Source organism: Condylostylus longicornis, unplaced genomic scaffold (genome assembly GCF_029603195.1).
Source record: "Condylostylus longicornis isolate FDR11 unplaced genomic scaffold, ASM2960319v2 ptg000027l, whole genome shotgun sequence".
NCBI classification, from domain to species: domain Eukaryota; kingdom Metazoa; phylum Arthropoda; class Insecta; order Diptera; family Dolichopodidae; genus Condylostylus; species Condylostylus longicornis.
The window spans coordinates 606653-629884 of NW_026577996.1; the positions used below are offsets into that span (position 1 = coordinate 606653).

General features: G+C 24.3%; 1 protein-coding gene across 4 annotated transcripts; it reads right to left on the bottom strand.

The window, feature by feature from the left end:
* Positions 1 to 1748: 1748 nt before the first annotated feature.
* On the bottom strand, positions 1749 to 22815 carry LOC129607320 (microtubule-associated protein RP/EB family member 1). 4 transcript variants are annotated; one of them, XM_055518238.1, is made up of 8 exons: positions 22679 to 22815; positions 12847 to 12975; positions 10902 to 11047; positions 7940 to 8201; positions 6104 to 6243; positions 5855 to 5937; positions 5714 to 5786; positions 1749 to 3414 (listed from the first exon to the last, which is right to left on the bottom strand). In XM_055518238.1, exons 2-8 carry the CDS (start codon positions 12965 to 12967, stop codon positions 3364 to 3366), a joined length of 876 nt encoding a protein of 291 aa, XP_055374213.1. In that variant the 5' UTR covers positions 12968 to 12975; positions 22679 to 22815; the 3' UTR covers positions 1749 to 3363. The 4 variants fall into 4 exon arrangements, with proteins under 4 accessions (XP_055374213.1, XP_055374215.1, XP_055374214.1 ...); XM_055518240.1 differs by lacking the exon at positions 7940 to 8201 and adding an exon at positions 10393 to 10639; XM_055518239.1 differs by having other exon boundaries at positions 22724 to 22804.
* Between the last annotated feature and the right edge of the window lie 417 nt (positions 22816 to 23232).

Genomic DNA, 23232 nt, shown 5'->3' on the forward strand with positions numbered 1-23232 from the left:
TGAGGCTAATCGCCAGTGTTCCTCCAATACATAGTACCGATCATCGTTGGAAGATACTAGTTCTTCAAAAAAAATTTTCAATGGTTGATAATTTTTCCGAAATATAATTCTTTATTTTTTATTGGTATGAAAAGAAAACTTCCTTTTATTCGGAATTCGGAATACTTTTTTTATTTTTTGCTAATATATTTCGTGCGCTACATACGCACTTTATCAAGAAGAAAATCAGCTTTGATAAAGTGCGTATGTAGCGCACGAAATATATTAGCAAAAAATAAAAAAAGTATTTTATTCCGAATAAAAGGAAGTTTTATTTTCATACCAATAAAAAATAAAGTACTAGTTCTTATTAAACTTTTTACTCATAGAGCGTCCACCTAAATTCGAAATATTCGCTTGGTGCTGTAAATACATGCATATCTATGTGAATAGGTATAAAGGCTGTATACCCGATTATGCAAAAATACTTCTTGAACTAATCAGGAGAGCGAAAGTTTTTTCGTTAAAATGCCCCTTCTTGCAAGTCTTTAGAGCAACTGTAAGCCAGTTTAAAAAAAAAAACTTAGTTTATCTTCAACGATTTTCAAGAGAAGTGGAAATAAAATTTATTCTTAGCTTTTTAATATGTAAAACAGTACGTGTTCCCAATGTCAAAGAAAGTTATGTGTCCATTGTATGTATGTAATTCACGTCCTTACTTAGTAATTGATTTTTAGTTTGGGTTTCCATCAAAAGTATGATGGATGTAGTGTTAGATTTTCCGTCACAAAATTTAATTAAAAGTTAACTAACTTTACTACGTAAAGAAATCTAATCTAATTTTTACCATAAGTGCGGCGATTTTAGAAATTTGTTGATTGTTCTTAACTGCAAAATACGTTTCATAAAATCTATTAAGTAGATTCAACCGTCATTTCATCAAATACTTAATGCCTATATAAGAAACGATTGAAAAGTACATTATGAAAAATTTAATTAAAGAAAAAACTATTTTTATTTTCTGCCAAATAACAATTTATTTTACTTTAAACTGAGAATTCTTCAAAACTTTTTTATTAAACTTTTATAATCATCTACAATTTGAAAACAATTTTAAATTCAAATAAAATTCTTCAAAACAAATTTAATTATTTGCAAATAAATACAATTATTTAATTATTTTTTAAATAAAAATCTCAGCTTCATTTTTTTACACGGTGAAACTTCGATTTTATACTTGTTTTTTAAAATTAGTATGAGTGAAAAAAATATTAAAATATTTAAGTTCTTTATCAAAAACAACTCAAATATGTTAAGAATTTTATCTGTCTTAAAATAGTTACTTGTAGTGTTGGGAAAATTGTATTTCATTTTTATTTTAAATTGCATATACGCTTTATATATAATTTTAAATTTATTATTTTTTAATAGATCTATTGAAAAAAAATTTTTTTGCTCTTTTTGTTTGTTCTCATACTATAGTAATACTTTTTGAATGTACACAGAAGAAAAACATAACGAAAATTAAGATCCTGTAAGGAAAACTCAATTCTCATTTTATTTATTAAAAATTTTTCATATTTGATAGAAAAGGAATTTAATTTAAAAACGGGAAAAGAAAATATAGATAGTATTCCAATAAATTTATTTTAAAAAATAAGTACTATAAAAATTAAAAATGAAATAAGGAAATTTTCATACTAAATGTGTGTGTACTGCAATTTGCTACAATATCAATACTTACTCTCATTTCAAATGAAATAAATTACTTAAATGTAAATCGACTTTAATTTTATTTTAGTTTTCAAATAAAATATTGATTATAAACAAAATACAAAACTTATTATGTTATATGAGAAAATTGATTAATACATTTATTACATACTTTTTTTTAATAAATAGTGATGTTTGTTTTATACATAATTTAACTTCCGATTTAAAAATTATAATAATTTTAAATTCCGAATTGAAAAACTTTGTTTCCACATACAATCATCAATACAGGAAGTGGCATACATAATGATGCAATACATGAGTTATTCGAAGAAACACACTACACAAAAAAATTATGTGTTTATTATACAAAAAATTCAATCCTACAAGTTTTATTTATTTTTATTTTTTTTAATTCGCGAATTTATTTATTTAATAAGAATTATTGTATACTTTAATTTAATTTTTCTTCAAACTAAATACTTAAATTCGAAATAATATATGAAAATGTTCTTTTTAAAATATAAAAATTTAAATAATGCACGATTACATCATACTTTAATATAAGTATTTTGCTGACAAGATTAAATAAAACTTTTATATTTTATTTTAAAGTTTCATATACAAAATAAAAATCAAAAATCTAAAAAAAAAAACTAATTTTTCTTTCTCCAATTTGCGATGAAAAATCAAAAAAGATTGTTTGCTGTTGCACTTTGTTCATGTTTAGAGTTATTTTTTGCGTTTTTTTGTTATTTAGTTTTATAATATTTTGACAGCAAATAGTGAAACAGTTGAAAGATAACAAGTAAAAAGTTTAAAAAGCATTTCGTCATGCGTCGATATTCAATCCATTTTAACAATATCTTATTTGACCGTATTCCGAATCTTACTTTCTAATATCATTTACTATTCAAGCAAGAAATTGGCATATAATATTAATATATTATTTTTGATAAAAAAAAAACAAAACTTAAAAAATTCGAAATATTTTGATTGTAAAGAAATTTTCCCCGCTTATCTGCATACATACATATAATTTTTTAACTATGAGTTTTCGTTTAAATATTTATTTATTAAATTCAAAATAATAATTTTGTAAATTACTAAATAATATTGTGATATTTAAGCGGGTACACTGGCGTTGACATTTCAATATATTCAACAATAACATTCATTTACTACAAATTTAATATAAAAGTTTACAAAATAAGAATAAAAAAAAATGTTTTAACACAACTTTAAGTAAGTTTATTTTTAATAAAAACTTGCGAATGTAATTTTAAAGTATATTTTAATTAATTGCTTGTTACTTGTTGCCCTAAATCTGTTTTCAGAATCTTATTTACATACTGTTTAACAGCTGGTCACGGATTTAAATTTCATATTAAATAAATTTTTTTATATTTGTTTTCATTTTTTTTTTTAATTATATTTTTTGATTGTTAAATAAAATTAGATTTTTATTTTATTTTATATAATTTATTTTTAAAATAGAATTTTCGTTTTTTAAAGTATCTTGTTTATAGTTACTTTATTTTTTATATTTCCTTATAATCAAACATTTTCTCGTTACTTTTTGTATTTGTTCTTTTTTCATGTTTACCATATATGTATATATTATTTTTATTTATTTTTTTTTCATTATTTTGTGAATTTTTTAAAAAAAGTCTAATATTCTTCATCTTCTGGTGGTATTTCATCTGGTGGAGCAAAACCATCCTAAAAAATAAATATTAATTTTATGAGTCATTTTTTTATACAAGTACGACTTTTCGATGCTACTTGACATACGTAATCACACTGAATATTCACATAATTTATGATTTATGTGTACATAACATATATATGCACATAAATATTTTATAAACATTATTTTTCAAAAAAATGTTTAATAAACGTAAAATAAAATATAAAATATACTATTTTGATCAATTCAAAATTTACGTAAAATTTTTTTATTATTCAATATTTTTTTTATTAAATTCAAATTTTAAATTTAAATCGTATCCATAGACATTAATGTTGTGATATATGTATGGCAAATATTTTGTAATGTAATTAAATAAAATTAAAGTGAACCACACAGTGATCAATTATAAAAAAAGATACTTAAGATACTAGATAATTCAACTCGTTAGTTTTAATTAAAAGAAAACATACTTAATATAACGATTTAATTTAAAATGAAAATATTTAAACGTTATTTTGGCAAAACCTTTATTTATTTTTAATAAACTTTTCTTGATTATTATTAAGCTCGAATTTTAAAGTGATTGTTCCTATTTATTATTGAAATCATCCCTATCTGTTTTTGGAAAACGTTTATTTAAACATTTGAATGATTCCATTAAATTTGAATATCAAATTTTAAAGAAAACTTGCAAAATCAAGAAATAATATAATCGATTTAATATTTATTCCAATTAAAATAAATTACAATAAAAACATAATATTACTTCGCTGATTTTTTTAAATATACATTTTCCATCTTGAATGTTAAATGTTACTTATTTTAAAATTTTCAAGCGTTGACGAAGAAAACTTAAACTATTTTGGTAGTAAAGGAGTGCGGGAAAATATACAAGACCAAAAAAAAGAAATTACTTTCAATTTAAAATTCAATCATAAACAAAAATGAAATCCAAAACAAATTTCTCTTTATTAAATATGGAAAGAAGTTCATTTTCTTACATTATTTTAACATTTTCAGTTTTTTATATCGTACGATTCCATTTTGGCGGTTTTTCATAGGAACCATTAATATCGAAAATGGTTGAAATTATTAATCCAAATAAAAAATAAACTGCTGAACAGCACCAAAGTTCTGAATCAATTTTTTCAGTTATCAAAAGAAAAATTTGTTTGAGAAATTTTACTAACATTGAGCCTGGTTTATCGATATTGGAATTCTATCCTTTGACAAAATGGAAAAAAAATTACAATTTTATTAAAGGAATATAATTAAAAAAAATTAATTGAAAAGTTGAAAACTGTAGTAAGGTCGAACAAATTTTTCAATAAAGAAAAGATTGAAAAAAACATTCGTCGTATTTCAAACAATTATTTCAAGAAAAATTCTGGTTTCTTTAGAATTTGCAGTAATTTAAATTTTTTAATCAGACTGGACAGTTTTATTATTTTAAATATTATTTATACTTTAATTATATTAGTGTAATTTTCGTGCAAGTTTATAAATAACTCAGGCATTTTTTTAAAACTTACATACGCTTAAGAAGAATCACAACTAAAGTTTAATATTAAAAAAAATGAGATTTCTTTAGTAAATAAACCGTTCCGCAATAAAAAATATTGTAAATGCACAATCAGTAATCATTGTTAGTTTAACGTAGCATTTTAAATGAAATCATTATTGGCAAACCAAAAAAAATATATTATGATTAGATTTATAATGACTTGTTGAAGAAATATTTTAGTAGAACTCCATGTAGTAGGTTGGATCCTGAAATGTACAACGGCCTAAGTCCAATAAATGTAATTTAAAAAATTTTATCAAAAAACATTTAATCAATTTTTTCGAAAATTATAATTTTTTTTTTTATTGTAATTTAAGTAATACTGATTTCAAATCGTTTTGTTTTCTCACCAAAATAAATATTTTAAAACGTCTGCACATGAGTCTATTTGAAAATTCTTGAAATCAATAATAAAACTCTTACCATAGAATTTTTATTATAGCTTTAAAACCATTATGGATATTATAAATAACCTATTATAAAACACTAATCAACTATTAATTTGTCACCAAAATTTAAATAAGTAAACACATTATATAATTTTGAAGAATGAAATCATATAATTTTAGAAGCTGCATGCTTCAATAAAAGAATCAATTAAAGAATCACGAATATTAATAGTAAAAAAATGAGAAAAACAGATTAAAAGCAAATTATTGTCAACATTCACATTAAGAATGAATAAGGAATTTATTTTAGATTATGAATACTAAGAAATAAAATTTACACAATTTTTGAAACCAGATTTTATGCGACCAACTTACCTCTGTTGCATATAAAATCTCTAATATTTTTTCAGTTAAAGGATTAGGCTGCTTCTCTTGTGTATCTTGACATCTGCATTAAAAAATATTAATTGTTTTGAAGTTCCAACACAAAACTAATTTTTCTTATTTCCTACTTACAAAATTTCTATATCCCGAAGTTTGTTAAAATAAAAGTCTCTTTCTTTTTCCAGACCTTCTAAATTCAGTCTCATGTCTTCAATCTGAAATAGACAAAGTAAAATGTGACCAAAATTCATATGCATAAATTAAAAACTATTTTTCTTAATTTTCAAATTATTGAATTCGTGTATACATCTTATTGAACTAAATTTCACTACAAAATATATTTTTTTCATAAAGCTACTATCTATTACAAATAAAACTTACTTGTTTGGACAATTGATCAATCTGCTGATTTGATACTTGATTATTAAGTCCCGATTCTGAACTTTTGTTAATAGAATTCCCTGTAGATGGACCCCGAGCTGATGGTGGTTGTTGTGTACGTGGTGGAACTCTAGCCGTTACTAAAGGATTTTTTTGTTGTTTCATTTTAAGAAATAAATACAAGTAAATATTATTTATATTTTTTCATTTTCATTTTACAAAAAAATATTTTACAACTCACAAAAAATATAATAAAAAAAGCATGCCAATAAAATAAATTCATTTTTAAAAAATGTGCATGTTCCTCTGAAAATTTCGTTATATCACATATAATATATCATTAATGAATACACAACGAAGCAAGTTGATTTATTAATCATATGTTTTGTGTTTGAATTAGTATAAAATATGTTTAAAATTAATACAAAAAACATTTTAAAATAAATTCATAAAAGAAAATATGCATAATATGTACATCTATATTAATTACAATATTTTCATTATCGAACCTTATCATTAATTAATTAATGATTAATCAAAATTTTAAACAATTATTTTCATTAAAATATAAATAAATTGACGATTTACAAATATTGAAAAATAAAAGTTGTGGTCAACCTAAAAACCTTGATTTTTTCATGTTTTGTAATAAGGTATCGCATTTTTATTTAATTTTAGTAATATTTCAAATTTGTGCACATCAATATTATGATGTTCCTTAAAAAAAACGAGAAATTTAAAGTATATAGCTAAATATGAGTCTAATTTTTCAGAGCATTGCATTAAAACAAAAGTTAATAAATAATTTAAAAGAACTTATAAACAAAAATAAAATTAAACTACACATAAATTTAATATATGAAGTTAAAAAATTTATATTTATTTTTAAGATGTTTTAATCTGCTAAAAATTATTTAAATAAGCAATAAAAACAAATCACTGGCTTATAATCTTGAAATATTGAAGGTATTTATATTATTATTTGAAAAAAGTTTAGTTTCAACAAAAAATGAAAAATATTAACTAAAAAAGAAAAAAAAATGTTGTTGCAAGAGCAAATTGAATGTGGCCATAAGTTTCAAAATAATTTTAAAAAAAGGTTCTTAAAATTAGTTCATTTACAGAAAATATTAGTCAGTACTGCTATTTTTGTTTAGTGAGGTTAAAACACTTTCAAGTTGAAAAAATTAAATGAGAATGAAATTAAAATTTCTGGATTTATTACATTAATTTTGTAAAATCGGAGTATGGAATTTCAAAAATATGAATTGTATTTTGATGTATTACAAAAAAATCATAAATCAAAAGAAATGCTTTTTATAAAATTTAAAATTTTTAAAACACAAACTTAAATTTTGGACAATTCGAACGATGCTTTTTCGAATGAAGTCGATAAGAACCGGTTAGAATTACATGTATAAACAAATAGTAAATAAAGGCTGCCTTTAAACCCTTTGCTTTGGGAAATTCTTTTTTCATTATTACATTTTTTCATTGCGTTTTGTTTAATTATTTTAGTAACATATTTAATATTTTGAAATTAACTAAATAAAATTAAATAAAAAATACTCAAAAAAACTAATAATTTGCAAAAGACTAATTTTTAATATTATCACCATATCCAATTAATAAAATCTATCAAAACAAACACAACAAAAAAATAAACAAAACAAAATAAATGTTTAATAAGAAATGCACTTAAAAAAATTAAAAATATTATTTACAAAATTTCTATAATCCATAAAATTTAGGAAATTTCAATTATTTTACCAACGAAATAAAATTATAAAATAAAATAAATGTCAAAATAAAAAATTAAAAAAATAAAAAACATACGCGATTTAGCAGTAGTAGTATTATTGATAGTTGTACGATTTGGTACTGCTGTTGCATTATTTGGTTGCTTGCGCACAATTCCACCAATTGATTTATTAGCAACACCAGCTCCTGAACCAAAACCCATTGGTAGGTTATCTCTAGCTGTAAGTGCATCATAATCTCTACCATCATAATTAGCATCAAAAAATTTTTTAAACCATTGCAAAAACTCAAAATTATCTTGAAAACGACCTTTAGTTAGTTTATCAATAGGTATTATCTAAAATTAAAATATTTCCCAAAAACAATTTTCAAAGCAAAAAAAAAAAAAAATACTTTTTTGTTTGAAAAATACTTAATCATAAAATTAAATAAGTGAAGAGAATTAATCAAAGGGTATATGTGTGCCTATGTATAAATTATATTATGTATACAAAAATAATTAAATTTTAATTAATAATTATAAGTTATCAAAAGATGAAGTATAACAGTTTGATAGATTATTAAAAAAATTCGAGAAATTGTTAAAAATTTTGTATAAAAGTATCCATAATGAAATATAAAGATATATTTTAACGATTTAAATTTGAACTTCTTGACAGAAATCGAAACAAATATTGAAATACGAACAGTTGTTCCTTCTTATTACTTTGAAAAAAAATTAAGGAACTATGTTAAGCGAGAATATTGATTGTTAAGGTCAAAAAATATTGTCTTCAAAACAAACCCGTTAATATTTAGAACATGAGGACTGAAATTATATTTAGAACACGAGGAACGTAGTAAGAAGATTGTATTTTGAACTAAAAGTTTAAACTGAAAATAACATTAAAAACATTTTTTGTGCTTCAAATTAAATTATGTAATCAACGTTTTTAAAAATTCTTACACAATAATTTGCGATCAAACTTTAGCTAAATGCACTAGTGATATTAAATTATTACGGTTTCAGTAATTTCGTTTGACACATTTTAATTAAAACGCTTTTAAAAAGTTATCGTGCATAAAGAATGATAAGCACTAAAGAGAGTACTTATTAAAATAAAAGCGCAAAAGAATGAAATATAAAACAATTTTTTTGCTCAGAATATGTATAAAAATAATATTAATAAAAATATTAAGAAGAATATCTTCACTTCCACAAATTAATATTTTAAACTTTTTGATTGGCAATTTAATTAACCTTAATGGAACATATTGAGAAATTTAGAAATTAGCATATTTTTTATGTATGTTACAGAAACTTTTTTTTTACAAATACTTTTGTAATTAAATGGAGCATCTGTTATTAAGTTATTTCTTAAATGGTATTTCAATTGCTTACAAATATATTTTAAAAATTTTTATTGTAATTCTAGTAAATTTCTCTAATATGTCTATGGACGTATTTTCACGTTATTTAAATATACTTCCATATTATTTTAAATTCTTTTATTTAAATATATAAAGAGGCCTATTTTACATATATGTATTTGTATATATATATATATATAGATATTGATGAATGCCTTAATAATATTATTCCAATATTTTGTAGCTTATTTTCGCTAATTTTAAAATAAAAACCATTTCCAAAAGTGCTGAAATATAAATCAATTCTATGTAAAATTACTTTTAAAAGAAAAAGTATAAAAAATTCTAAATCAAATACATTAATTAATAAACATAAAATTCCAATTCCATTTAAATATACATACATATAATTCATTTAAAGTAATGGAAAGAAATTTACTAAATGTTTCAGATTATTTATAAAATAATTTTATGAAAAAACATTATGTCTTATAGCAAAAATTATTTTCTTAGTCGTCACCATGCACCATTTTTCTTTGATTTATTTCTAAATAAGAGTTAACGTTTTCTATATAAAATAAATTTCAACAATTTTTAATATAATTATAAAAAAATTTAATTTGTTTGCGTTTACAAATTAAATAAAAACAATCTGAATTAATAGTTTAAAATATCAGTCCTGCGATTGTATGGAAAAACCAAGTAATCTAATGAACATTGTCAATAATGGGAACATTAAATAAAATAAAACAAAAAAATTTAAAAATGTTTATAATATTTATGTGGTCTGCATGTTTGTTTTATGTTTAAATGGTATGCATGTTCGTATTCTGGTTAAAATTATGAATTAACACCTAATTTTGTTGAAACTTGGTTACATTTAGAAAAAAAAAAACAACAGCTATGTATGTACAAACAATAAAATCAACTTGCAATTCTTTTTTTGTTTTGATGAAAAGATTTCGATCAATGATATGGTATCACACAGCCCAAAGTACCAAAAAAACTTTATAGCCCTATAACATTTGATTAAAAAAAAATCAAAAATTTCCAGAACAACACAATACACTCAAAAAATGTATTCTTTTTTGGATTTCTTAAAGAAACCAAATTGTGAAAAACAACATTTTCCATTAATTTTCTAGCTTAAATTTTGAAAAAAAAATAACAAAACTAACTAGTTGAATTTGAAGTTCTCGTTGTCGTTGCAGAACGATTTGGCTGTTGTATTTGTCTTTTTTCTGAAATGTGACCATCATGTATTCCTCCACCACCTGGTCCATTACCAAGTTTTATGCCACCACGTGCTATATATGGTTCGTATTCACGCCCATCATAATTTGCATCGAAAAATTTTTTAAACCATTGCAAAAATTCAAAATTATCTTGAAATCTTCCCTTTATTAATTTATCAACGGGAATTATCTATAAATGATTTAATTTTTTGGATGTTCGATTGTTTCGTTTTTGTGTTTGTTTTTTTATTTCATTAAAAAACGATTGAAAAAATATTATTAAAAAATATTCAATTATCAAACTGCTGTATATAATAATAAAGATGTAATAATCATAAATATATGTAAATATATTTAAATATTTATATCTAAACTCTTATTGGTTTATATTTACTCGTAACTAAATAACAAAAATCAATCCTAAAATAATATAAGTACGAAAAGTAATTTACCTTATCGACATTCATTTTTTTAAAAGATGCTTGTAATATTTTAAAATTTTGTATATATTCATGTTCCAAATTGGTGCGAAATTTAACGCGTTTCATTTGAACCGAACCAGGAAACAACATATCCATAAATTGACAATACGCAGCGCCTAAAAATATATTTAAAATTTAGAAAAAGAATTTAAGTTTAATTATGTAAAGTAAATTTATTAAAAGTCATAAAATTGAAATTTTTAACCAATAAAATTCTATGTCAACATTATATGACTGCATTAGATAGGCATGACAACATTAATTCAAAATTGTTTTATAGATCGAGAGGAGATGGCTCTTTAAAAAAATTTTTGTAATGGAAATTTTAACTAAGTCTTACTCGAAGCCTAACCTAGATGGTCATCTATAAGTTTAGTTTGTAAACAATTTTTTAAAATTGATTTTGTACAGGATAAAAGCTTCACTTTAACATAATATGAAGCAGATTTAAATTTGTAGCATTACATTGTAGCAATACATTTTCAAAAAAGTTAATAATAATAAATATTCAATCATCGATTTTGAAATAAAACTCTAATACATAATAACTTAAAGCCCTTATCAGTTCACAAGTCATTTATTCAAGAATCTTATAATAAATATTGTCCGAAGTAGGTCAACTACTATTTTTAAGAAAATCGAATTTCTTTATTAAATTTAATGGCATACTAGTACTGCGCCTATCAAAATTTGAGTATTCGTCTGTTTGTTAAGAAATTCATTTTTTCTTTTAAACTTGACTTCAATCGTAATAAAAATATAAAACATACATAAAGTTTAATTCCTCCTCAAAAATTTCAATTTCTTAACATTTTCAAAAACCAAAATACATTATGCAACACACCTTAAAAAATTATATATTAAAATAAATATAGGTAGATTGGCATAGAATTAACAAGCGAATAAATCAAAATTATGTTGGTTTTGATTTGAAGCATTCGAAACGTAAAATTTTTCTACACCTTTTTTTTTTTTTTTTGATCATCCACGGGGACCAAGGCCCCTAGGCCCCGCTCACATCGACCCATAAGATCTTTTGTGATTCCTATCCCCCTACATTAGCCCTATTCCGCAGTATGGCAGCCACATCAAGCTGCGAGATCCTCCCTCGGGGTCACAAAGCCCCCCAAGCACCTCAACCGCAGGCGAGCAACCGCCTCGCACTCACACAACAAGTGCTCCATGATTTCGTCCTCCTCTAGGCATAAAGGCAGACCTCATTCGCCACCCTGCCCATCCTTTTCAGGTGGACCCTCGTGAGGCAGTGTCCAGTGAGAACCCCCACTAACTACACTTTACTTTCTACACCTTACTATACTTCGAAGCATCTGAAATTTTTTTGCTTTCAAAATGCGCTATATATTAAAACTTTTAAGTTCTTGTATAAGATTTTAAAATAATTCCTTCATAATAAATTCCGTAAATTTAAGATCATAATGTTTATCATTGCATTTCAAATAATTAAACTCAATGTAATAAAATTGCATTCAAGGTAATACCTTCAAAAGCATGTTTTTCATTTGCCCACATATTTAAATTTTTATTATTTTTTTACAAATGTCTTATTGGAAATAATACAAAAAATGTTTAAAACAATTATTTAACCTTTAAACTACTTTATACAATCTCCTAGATTTAGATTGATATTGTAAGAAAAATTCGTGAAATATTTCTAGTAAACTTCAGACAACAAGATGGAATTATATACATACATATAATTTTATGAAATTCTATGAAGACCGACACTTCAATTAAACATATACATGCCCATAATTTTTATGAAACGTTTTTCAACTCACATCCGTGATCCTATTGTTAAATGGATCAAATAATATTTTTATCATCTTCTTTAAAAAAAAATGTGAAAAGTAAAAACAAAAGCATATTTGTATGTTTCTTTTTGTAGATTCCTTACCTGTACATAGCTCTTCAATTTTTGTGAATTGTGCCTGTAGACAATCATTAACCCACGACAGCATGTCATGCCTGGATAGATTTTCAGTTGTAACATTTGTTGAATAAACGTTGACTGCCATTTTTGGAACTAAAAGAAGAAAATGAAAGAGCAAAATCATTAGCAACAATTAACAAAAAGCAAAAAAAAATAAGCACAAAATTATTGTAATTATTTAAGCATATAATCTATGTAGAAAACAGAAATAAGCGCAACCTAAAACAGAAAATCAATAAAATGTGACATATGATTTAATTAAAAAAATTTTTTTTACTTATTTTATGGTTTTCTTTTTTTCTCTTTTTTTAACGGAATAATACGAAATCATAATAAAAAAGATGAACGATTATTATCATAGTCTAATTTTTCATTTCTGTGCATAGTTAAACTCAAAAGTAAATATGAAATTTCTTCTAGAGCATTCACAATATATATATCGAATTACATAAACAGATTTAATTTTGTAACTGTTACATGTAATGTATTATACAACGAAACGTAGACAAGAAGGAACTCCAAGTCATTGAGTATTGTGTTCAAAACTTAAAGTTTTCTAACTTATTTACTTTCGGAACTATATTATACAACCCTTGTTCTATCGAAAAATTACAAATGTACTAACTTAATATGACGCCTTAAATGAAAGCTACGATAAAATTATGAAAAGCTTCTTTCAAATGTAGTAGATTAGTAATAAACTTTAATAGCTTTTTCAATATTTATTTTCAAAAAAAAGAAGGAAAAAGTCATTGATCTTGCACTTTACCAATATCAAAAAAGAAAAAACATGTATGCAAACATTGAATGAAGAAATAAGTAGATATATCGATTTTATTTTTAATACTAACAGTAACGGTCTATATTTAAATATACATATATAAGTAACAAGGATTACATTAAATTTAGATTAACAATGAAATTCGTAAAAAAGAAGTACAATTTTTTTTTGTTAATATTTGTTTTAATCAATAATAAGAACACGCGAACTATATTTTACGGTAGTTTTTCGAAAAAAATTTCTAAAATATATGTAAGTGTAATGTTACTTTCTCTTTGTTCGCGAATCTTTACTATAGAACTTTTTAAGTTTTTTTTTCATATTTTTAAGTTATTAAAATTTTCACATGCCCAAAATTTCCTAAATTATTCTTTAAACTGAAACTATGTACGTACTTATGTACATGTGTGACTTCATAGCTTCTGGGAGTTCCAGTAGCACTCTGGTTGCTTTAAAAGCATTCTGATTTATACAGGTATTTTATAAGCATATACATAAAAGCACATTTCCCTCTTTAATTTTACTGGCCTAATTTCTGCAATTTTACAAGTAGAAAATTGTTATTACATTTCCTTCTCTGTTCGTCTATATTTCTCTTTCCCTTAAAATAAACTTACATATTTTCTTAGACATTTAAGAAAAAAAAACAAGTAAATAAATATACAACAGACATTGTAATAATAAAGAATTACTTTACAATTAAATCTATAACTAGTAACCTGTAACACGTTGATGGGTAACATGGGATTCAAGGTGAATTTATAAGTTCGTCGGTTTCAAGCTGAGTCATTTCAAATCGAACTAATTTTTCTCTTGATTCATTGGTTAGTATGGAATTGGTTAATATGGAGCGAACCAATATTAATCCAACTTAATTAAAAGTATTTTCGATCTTCACATTATCACAAAATTATTTAAACACATACTTACAATTCAGTTGAATATACCTCATAATCTCACTCATATTCACACCCATAAGTGCTTTCAAATTATTGAAGGAAAAAAAATTGTAGGTACCTACTTATAATATCGTGCATAGCGCAAACTGTTACAAAAGAAGGAAATTAAATAATTATGCAAATCTTTATTCAAAAAAACCTCAAATCTTTGATAATACAATGAAAATCCTTTATAATAAATGTATCAAATTTTTCAGTATGTAGATATACGTGAAAAGTTCATTTTTTATCTCTTCTATAAAATTCTTATTACTCTATCAGTATATAAGTAACTGAAGTATGTACTAAATTATCAGACATTACATATCAAATACTCGATCTGAAAGTTTTCATATAAAAACAAAACAAAAAATACCTAATGAAAAAAAAATTGAATAGAACAAAAAAAATCAATACAAATATCCACGTTTTTTAACCTGCAAAATGGAAAACTTTACCATATTTTATACGGAACTGAAACAGAATAAATAAACATCGTAAAATTCATAACCGCAAATTTATATCCGAGACGCTTTGGAAAGGTAAACATAGCTTATTAAAAATTCAATATATCAAATGACTCACTTTCAAAGAATATCCATAAAAAAAATATTTGCAAAAAAAAAAAAAACAAAAATCAATTTTTATTTTGAAAACCTAGTAGTCGAGAATATTATCTGTGTATTTACCGCCCACCTTTAAGATTTCTCAATTCAAACACATTATACTATTTTGTAGATTGTAGATAAATAGATATAAAAAACCCAGTGCATACACTTAAAAATATGTACATATTTATAAAACGTTGTTTTTCATAAATTGACAAATTTTGTATATATAATACATATGTATATCTATACTCTTTTTTCAAATTCGCGATGTATGGGTAACCGTTTTCCCCAGACATTCTGAAATATTCGAAAACAAAATAATTCGTATTGTTTTTTAACATTTGCATAATTTTATTTATAATATATGCCAAATAAATCTAATTAATATTATATATTTGTAATATAAAATATATATATATAAATGTATCAAAATATTTGCCACTTTGTTATACAGAACTAAATTCGTAATTCAAATTTTTTTCTGCATAATATAAGTTTACTACAAATCAAAGTACAATGGCAATCCTAAACATTCATATAACAGTTTTCAAAAAAAAAAAAACGCAATGCCAGGCAAATTATTTCAAGAGTAAATCATCTACACTAGGTTTTTTTTTAATTCAGTGGTTTTAAAACAACTTGCTATTCACGTAATCTGCATCGTATGGCAGAGTATGACCTAGAAATTTTTCATAATATATTCAATTATTTACATAAAATTTTATATTGTTATTTTTCTTATTAATTTTTAAATAATTTTTCCATTCAAGTAACAACTACACAAGAGAAAATCATTTAAAACGGTAAGATATTAATGAAATAAAATAGTTAACATGATATTATTGTATTTTGTATTGAAATCGAATGTTCGGAAATGTTTTATATTTACGAAAAAAATTAGATTTATATTCAACAAATCAAACTAATAAATACATACATATGTATGTACATATATGAAATAAAAATTACTAATTCAAATTTTTATTTATTAACTATTATCATTTCGTACATACATGTGTAAATGGTTTGTTTTTAAATATAAATCTAATTATAAAAACATTTTTGTTTCAAAAAACTTTGCGGTCTTTCTCAATTCGAACGAAATGTAAGAATGGGTTCACACAAATTTTTATTTTCAAAATGCTAGTTCCGATTTTTTTTTTTGATTCGTAAATGTTACTTTTTAGTCAAAAACAGCTTCTTAGGTGTAAGAAAAATTTCTTTTAAAATTCTTTTGTATAATTAAACGACATCAAATTCTTTATGAATAATAAAATATCAGTTAAGGAAATGCTTAAAGATGTTTACAAAGCCAGAAATAAAATAAATCTCACTGTAGACTTTTGTCCATAAATGATAAAATAGTTTTTCCATTGTGTTTTATTTTATTTTTAAAGTTTAAAATTCATTTTGAAATTATTTGATTTAAATTTTGTACTTTAATATAAGCAAATTTTATCAAAAGTGAAAGAAAAGAAAAGCAGAATGGAAATTAAACGCAATGTTTTCTAGTACAAAAACAAATGAGTAATAAAAGTATATGTGCTGGTGATTCAGTGTAACGTTCGAATGATTCATTTATAAGAAAAAACAGCACAAAACTAAACTCTCGATCTTACTTTTGTTATTAAGTTCTTACTCCCTAGCAAACTCTTCATAATAGATTTAACACATTAAATATCAACAAAATAAAATTTTAATTTTGTTTTAATTTCAAACTGTAACTAAGTAAATATATAAATTGGAAAATACAATGTAAATTTCACATTATAATTTGCAGCAAAAAAAATTTCGATACATTGCTTTAGAAAACTTTGAAATATTGTTTCTAGTTTACAGTTCAAGATTTACCGAAATTTGTATCCCGATCAATTTGTAGCTTCGATATGGACTATAATTCCCATATGGAAATTTGTTTAAAAAGTTTAAAGCCATTGTATCTTATAATGATAATACTCCGTTATTTAATATCATCAAAAAAAAAAAAGAACAAATTATATTATAAAATCTTCTTATAATGTTTATATAGAAAATTTAAGAATATTTTAAAAAAGGTACAAAATTTCCTATAAGCTTTGTTGTTTCTTTACAATAGTATTAATTTAAGAAAGTATTAAAATTGAGAGTCAATTGCTTATATACCTATGCTATTATAATATACACATTCATATACATATGTATATATTTTTAAATTATAAAAATTTAAGATTTGAACAGCTTCCATTCTTTACTCAAAAAATTATTTCAATAAAAACAAAAGTTTTTAATCCATAATAATACCAAATTCCCTAGATTCAAATGGAACTGTTTTATAATACATAAAAATTATAAAAGTTTTCAAAAAAATCTATTGAAGACATGTCAATTTTTGAAATAATGTATTAGACATATTAAGTTTTTAAATTAATACCCGAATTCATGATATTGTTGCAATCTTACAAAAGTTGAAGTACAAGCTCAATATCAAAGAGTTTAAATATTAAATGCTATTATTTTTTAAAACATTCAAAATTTAATTTCAATTCAAGTACGAGGGTCACTATTTATATTTCGGGTCCTGGCAATACTAGTGCTGCCAGGTGCAATCTGACACTTCCATTGGAAAGTTTGACATTTTTTAGGACAACTTCACTCAGAACGTTTTGTCATTCGAGCGCGAATTGTTTTGTTTACAGTGACTTGAAAAATTCATCTCGGTCAAAAAATGGAATTGTCCCGTGAAAATTTTCGTGCGATGATTTTTTACGATTTTCGGCGCGGATTATCGAGACAAGAGTGTCTCGATCAACTTGTTTCGACTTTTGGTGATGAAGCACCATCAAAAACCACTGTAAATCGCTGGTACCAAGAGTTTGGTTTCGGACGCCGTTCGCTCCAGGATGAATTTCGTGAAGGTCGGCCAATTTCGGTCGTTTTGCCGGAAACCATCGATGCTGTGCGCGAAATGATAATGATGGACCGGCATGTGACATACTGTGAGATTGAGGCATCCTTGGGCATTAGTTCCACCAGCGTACATAAGATATTGCATGAACATCTTGCCGTGAAAAAGGTGTGTTGTCGATGGATCCCAAAAAATTTGACGATCGCACAAAAGAAGGCTCGTGTCGATTGGAGCAAAGAAATGTTGAAAAAATTCAATCGCGGTGCGTCAAAAGACGTTTATAAGATAGTCACAGGTCATGAATCATGGATCTATGCATATGAGCCCGAAACGAAACAGCAATCGACCGTATGGGTGTTCCAAGACGAGCCAAATCCAACAAAAGTTGTTCGTGGAAGAAGCACATCGAAGCAAATGATCGCGTTTTTTTTTTGGTATAACCGGTCATGTGGCCACAGTACCTTTAGTGGAACGTAGGACGGTCAATTCTGAATGGTACACCACCATCTGTTTGCCGAAAGTTTTCGAAGAAATAAGGAAAACAAACAAGCGCCGGCGAATCATTCTTCATCATGACAATGCAAGCTCTCACAAATCAGCTGAAACAATGGACTATTTGAGCACTCAAAATGTCGAATTGATGGGTCATCCGCCGTACAGTCCTGATTTAGCACCCAATGACTTCTTCTTATTCCCTCACATCAAAAAAAAAATGCGTGGACAACAATTTTCAACACCTGAAGAAGCAGTCGATGCGTTCAAAAACCATGTTTTGGAGGTGTCTCAATCGGAGTGGAAAAAGTGCTACGAAAATTGGTTTCAGCGCATGCAAAAGTGTATTGATCTTCATGGGGAATATTTTGAAAAACAATAAAACCATTTCCAATGATAAATGTTTGTTTTTTATTGTTAGACCCGAAATATAAATAGTGACCCTCGTATATACATACCTTCAAAGTCTTAGCAAATGCATATTATCAAATTAAAACATCAAAAAATCTATTCCAAATCAGTCTGACATGGAATATATTCAATTAATATTCCTTAGCTAAATATTCCTTCGATTTCAATGAACCAGTTAGCAAAGAAGAAAAGGTCTTTTGTGAAAAAAATTGGTATGGTCAGTACAGAAAAGTCACACACATTCTTTAAGTTACACGATTTACATACATATATTCCAAATTTAAATCCATTTATAAAATATATTATCTACATTTAATAGAAAATAGCAAATAACTAAGTATTTATGTAGACACCTGACCTAAGAATGATTATGTAGTATTTGTTCAGATACTCGTATTCCACAAAATAAAATTTAAAAGTTTGCTGTAAATTATGCAGTATCTACTTCTTTAAATAACATCATTAAATAAAAAATTTTATAGAAAAATTAAAATTGCGTTATAAATTTTGAAGCTTTCGCGTTTAATGTATAAACTGGAAAATCTAACGGTAACCCATAATTTTAAGCAAAAATTATTTTCCCAAAATTTTTTTTTTTTTAAAATAGCGAATTTTGTTAATGAATGTAACGAAAATTTAAAGAATAAACACAAACAAAATGTTAAAAAAGCTATACAACAACAACAATACCTCCATAAAAATTTAACCGGCTTTTTTTCTATGTACCTACTTATATTTTTATTATTTTTTTATTTAATTTTTTTTTAATTTTACTATTTTTTGTTCTGCATTTTAAAATTCAATTATGAACCAAATAATATTAGATAAAGACAACGCGGGTCTATCAATATTTTAATAGACGCACTTATATTACATAAAACATCTACGAGTAATATTAAAGTAACTTTGAAAATATTTCAATAGATCCAATTTAATTGGATCCAATTTTCAAATAGTTTTTGACTTTATAGGGGACCGTTTGCTTTTCCTTTTCTTAATATTTTTTTATAAATATTTCCAATTGCTGGTTCTTTTTATAGTTATTATAAATACGTACATTATCTTTTATTACAATATATTATGAGGGTTTTTTTAAATCAAACTTTATTCGCTGTTTCTATGACCACTGCCATTGCAGATACAAGAATTCGCAAATATGTTTTTTGTAAATTTTAAATAGTAATGGTAATACGAATTGCAATATTAAAATTTTAATACATGTTATTATAAACAAAATTTCAACTAAAACTTATTTTTGCAAGCGCCAACTATCAAATACATAATTTTAATCAGCTATATTTAAGATTATATTAGGAATGTATGTAAGATTATATTACAATATTAACGTATTTAAACACCATTTTTGATGTTAAATAGAAAATAACCAGTTATCCCACTTTTTTCATTATGACACCCAAAATAAAACTACATTAATATTCAGTAATGTATGACAACATAAATATCAAATTTTTTAAATTTTAGAAATACATTTTATATTATTTTATTATAATTAATGAAAAAAAATAAGTTGCAAAAATTCTTGTGTATTTCAAAAAATGAAAAACATTCTCATTATTCTAATTCAACCTATTAAAAATGACCATACATTAAAAGTTTTAGGTAGATCCTACGTAGGTACTAATTTTAGTTTCTAATAGTTTTAAAAATGTTCACCTTTTACTTTTCCCTAATTGATTCAGAAAACCAAACTATTTCATACAAATATGTAAATATATTTTCGCAAAAGTATTATTCAATGTACTTTTTCAAAAAAAATAAAGGGACATTGAACTTTTTATTGAAGGGCTAACGTTCTTCAATACTCCAAATAAAAAGAAAATAAACAAAAAAAATCACTCGCAAATTTAATTCTCAACATATTTACAAACACTTACATACAACTACAAGAAATATACTAATTATTACTTCGGTAAATATTCGTCACTATTTTAGTAATAAATTCATTTTCTATTTCAATAACTAAGTATTTCTATTCGTTATTAAAAAATAAACGTTTTTATTTTTTATTACAGATTCGATTTCTAGTTTTTTTCATTTTTGGAAGTAAATTTCCTTGTAATGTTCCTTGTAAAGAAAATAAAATATAAATATATGTATGTACACAGGTTCATGTAAGTACAAATAATTAGCCTACAAATTAGATTTGTGTTTAAAATACGTATGATAAAATATATGTGTCTACCTACATATAGTCATATGGTCAAGAAAACAAGACAGAACCTATTTAAACTTTGCTCACTACTGAAATATTTTCAAATACAGAAATTAATCGATATTATTGGTAATGATTGTACCTTATGGCATGTATAACACGTTAAGTTTACAATGATCATTACTGCAAAATAAATATGATTACAACGAAGTGGTAATTATAAACGTAACACATTGTTAATATTTCTCTAACTTCAATTTCAATATAATATAATCTTTCAACAAATGTGTACAAGTAAAAGGTACTTATAACTACATATTTAACTAAATTTTGACTTCTCAATTACCTAAAAGAATTCAGCAAACTAAAATGTAAGAATATCTCATTTAAAAACTTCTTTAATTAAAAATAGGAATTCATGCAACATAGAACACAAAAAAAAGCCAACAAAAATGAATTAAAATTAAATAAAACAATATTTTCCAAATTTGAAATTCTAAATTTAGAAAATATTTATGCATATGTATGTATTAAAAAACTTCACAGTAGGTAGGTAGGTACCTACCAATTCAAAAAAATATAAGCATTGGAAATAAAAAGCATTGAACTTTTAGTAAAGGTATTTTGATTTTCTCTTTATCTTAAAAATTTCTTCAAAACGTAAAATCAAATTATAAGAGAAAGGGCGGAATGCCAGAGAAATTAGAATAAAAATGTGACAAAAAACATTCAATTTTTCAGACCTAACTAGGAAACTCTAAATTTTATCCAAAATGTTTTTGGGTCATTCCGCTCGTTTTGGGTCTGTTATATAAAACAAAATATTCGTATATGATATCGAATCTAAATTTGTTTGTAGGCACGTACTCATATTCGTATTTCAATCATATATTTTATTTTACTGAAATTATAATATTAAATTCATGTTTATGAAGCTGCACTTTTTACTAAAATTACCATAAAAATTCTTTGAACAGAATGCAACTCATAGAAAAAACTTCCTACTATTCCACAATGACGTAATCTAAATAAACTTAATAATAGCACGCATTTTTCGAATACTTGCGTTTAACATTTTAAAACTTTATTTGGATATACTTAATGATTGATTTTGGAAACCACATACATACATACATATGTATTTAACTATTTAAATTGTTCAACTTAATGCATTTTACTTAAATTTTTCATTTGTACCCTGTACAAAAGTTTAAAAATAAAAGAATAATATCACTACCTATAAATATGAATTTTTTTCGTTATCTCAAAATATATTAAAATTATATTTATTTTTAAATAATTTTAGCTGGCTCTGAGATTTTTTCTATAAGCCGCTGTTAGTTTATGCACATACTTTACGATTTTCAGAATTTATACAAGCCCCAACAATTTTCTCAAATTTTAACTAATATTTACTTTTACTTTAATTTGAAGATAAAAATTAATTTATTTATTCACCCTTTTATAACATAGAAAGAAAAACACAATTTTTTAAAAAGAACTCACCTTTTAACAAAAATTAACACAAATATTAAAGAAAATTTCAATCACCTTTACAATCTTTTTAGATTCGTTCTTTTTGACGCACTGGCACAAATTTGAAGTTGATTTGCTGGCGACGTCAAAAACTTCAAATTTAAAATTTCTAAATAAATCTGTGTACTTAAAATGAATTTAATTTCATTGTAAGTTGCCAAATTTTGGGGTACGCTCTAAAAATTATTCAAAAAGTATTATGTAGTATTGCCACTATTTTGCCAATAATTGTGAACTGAGTTGTACTACCGTTTGAAAAATCCGTACCCCACTAGTGTTTTCAGCGGTCATTACTTTTGAGTTTTTATTACGTTTCCTTCCTCTTTATCGTACAATGAATTACTCGTATCATACTTTTTGAATCCAAAAAATTTTGAGGTGAACGAAACAATCTATTTAACAAAAATTCGGAAGACCAATTTTATCATTCATTTTTTGAATTATATAAAAATACCTATGGTTAGGCATCTATTTTCTATTCAAAAAATTTTTTCATTGAAAATTTTAATACTTTTCCGAAATAT

What these genes read in the sequence shown, in the direction of transcription:
- LOC129607320 (XM_055518238.1), bottom strand. Translation starts at nt 12,967, where the DNA reads ATGGCAGTCAACGTTTATTCAACAAATGTTACAACTGAAAATCTATCC. An exon ending in AAAAAATGAATGTCGATAAG is followed by an intron (nt 8,202 to 10,901) that starts GTAAATTACTTT and finishes TTTTAATTTTAG; the next exon opens with ATAATACCTATTGATAAACT. An exon ending in CTTCGGGATATAGAAATTTT is followed by an intron (nt 5,787 to 5,854) that starts GTAAGTAGGAAA and finishes TTTTTAATGCAG; the next exon opens with ATGTCAAGATACACAAGAGA.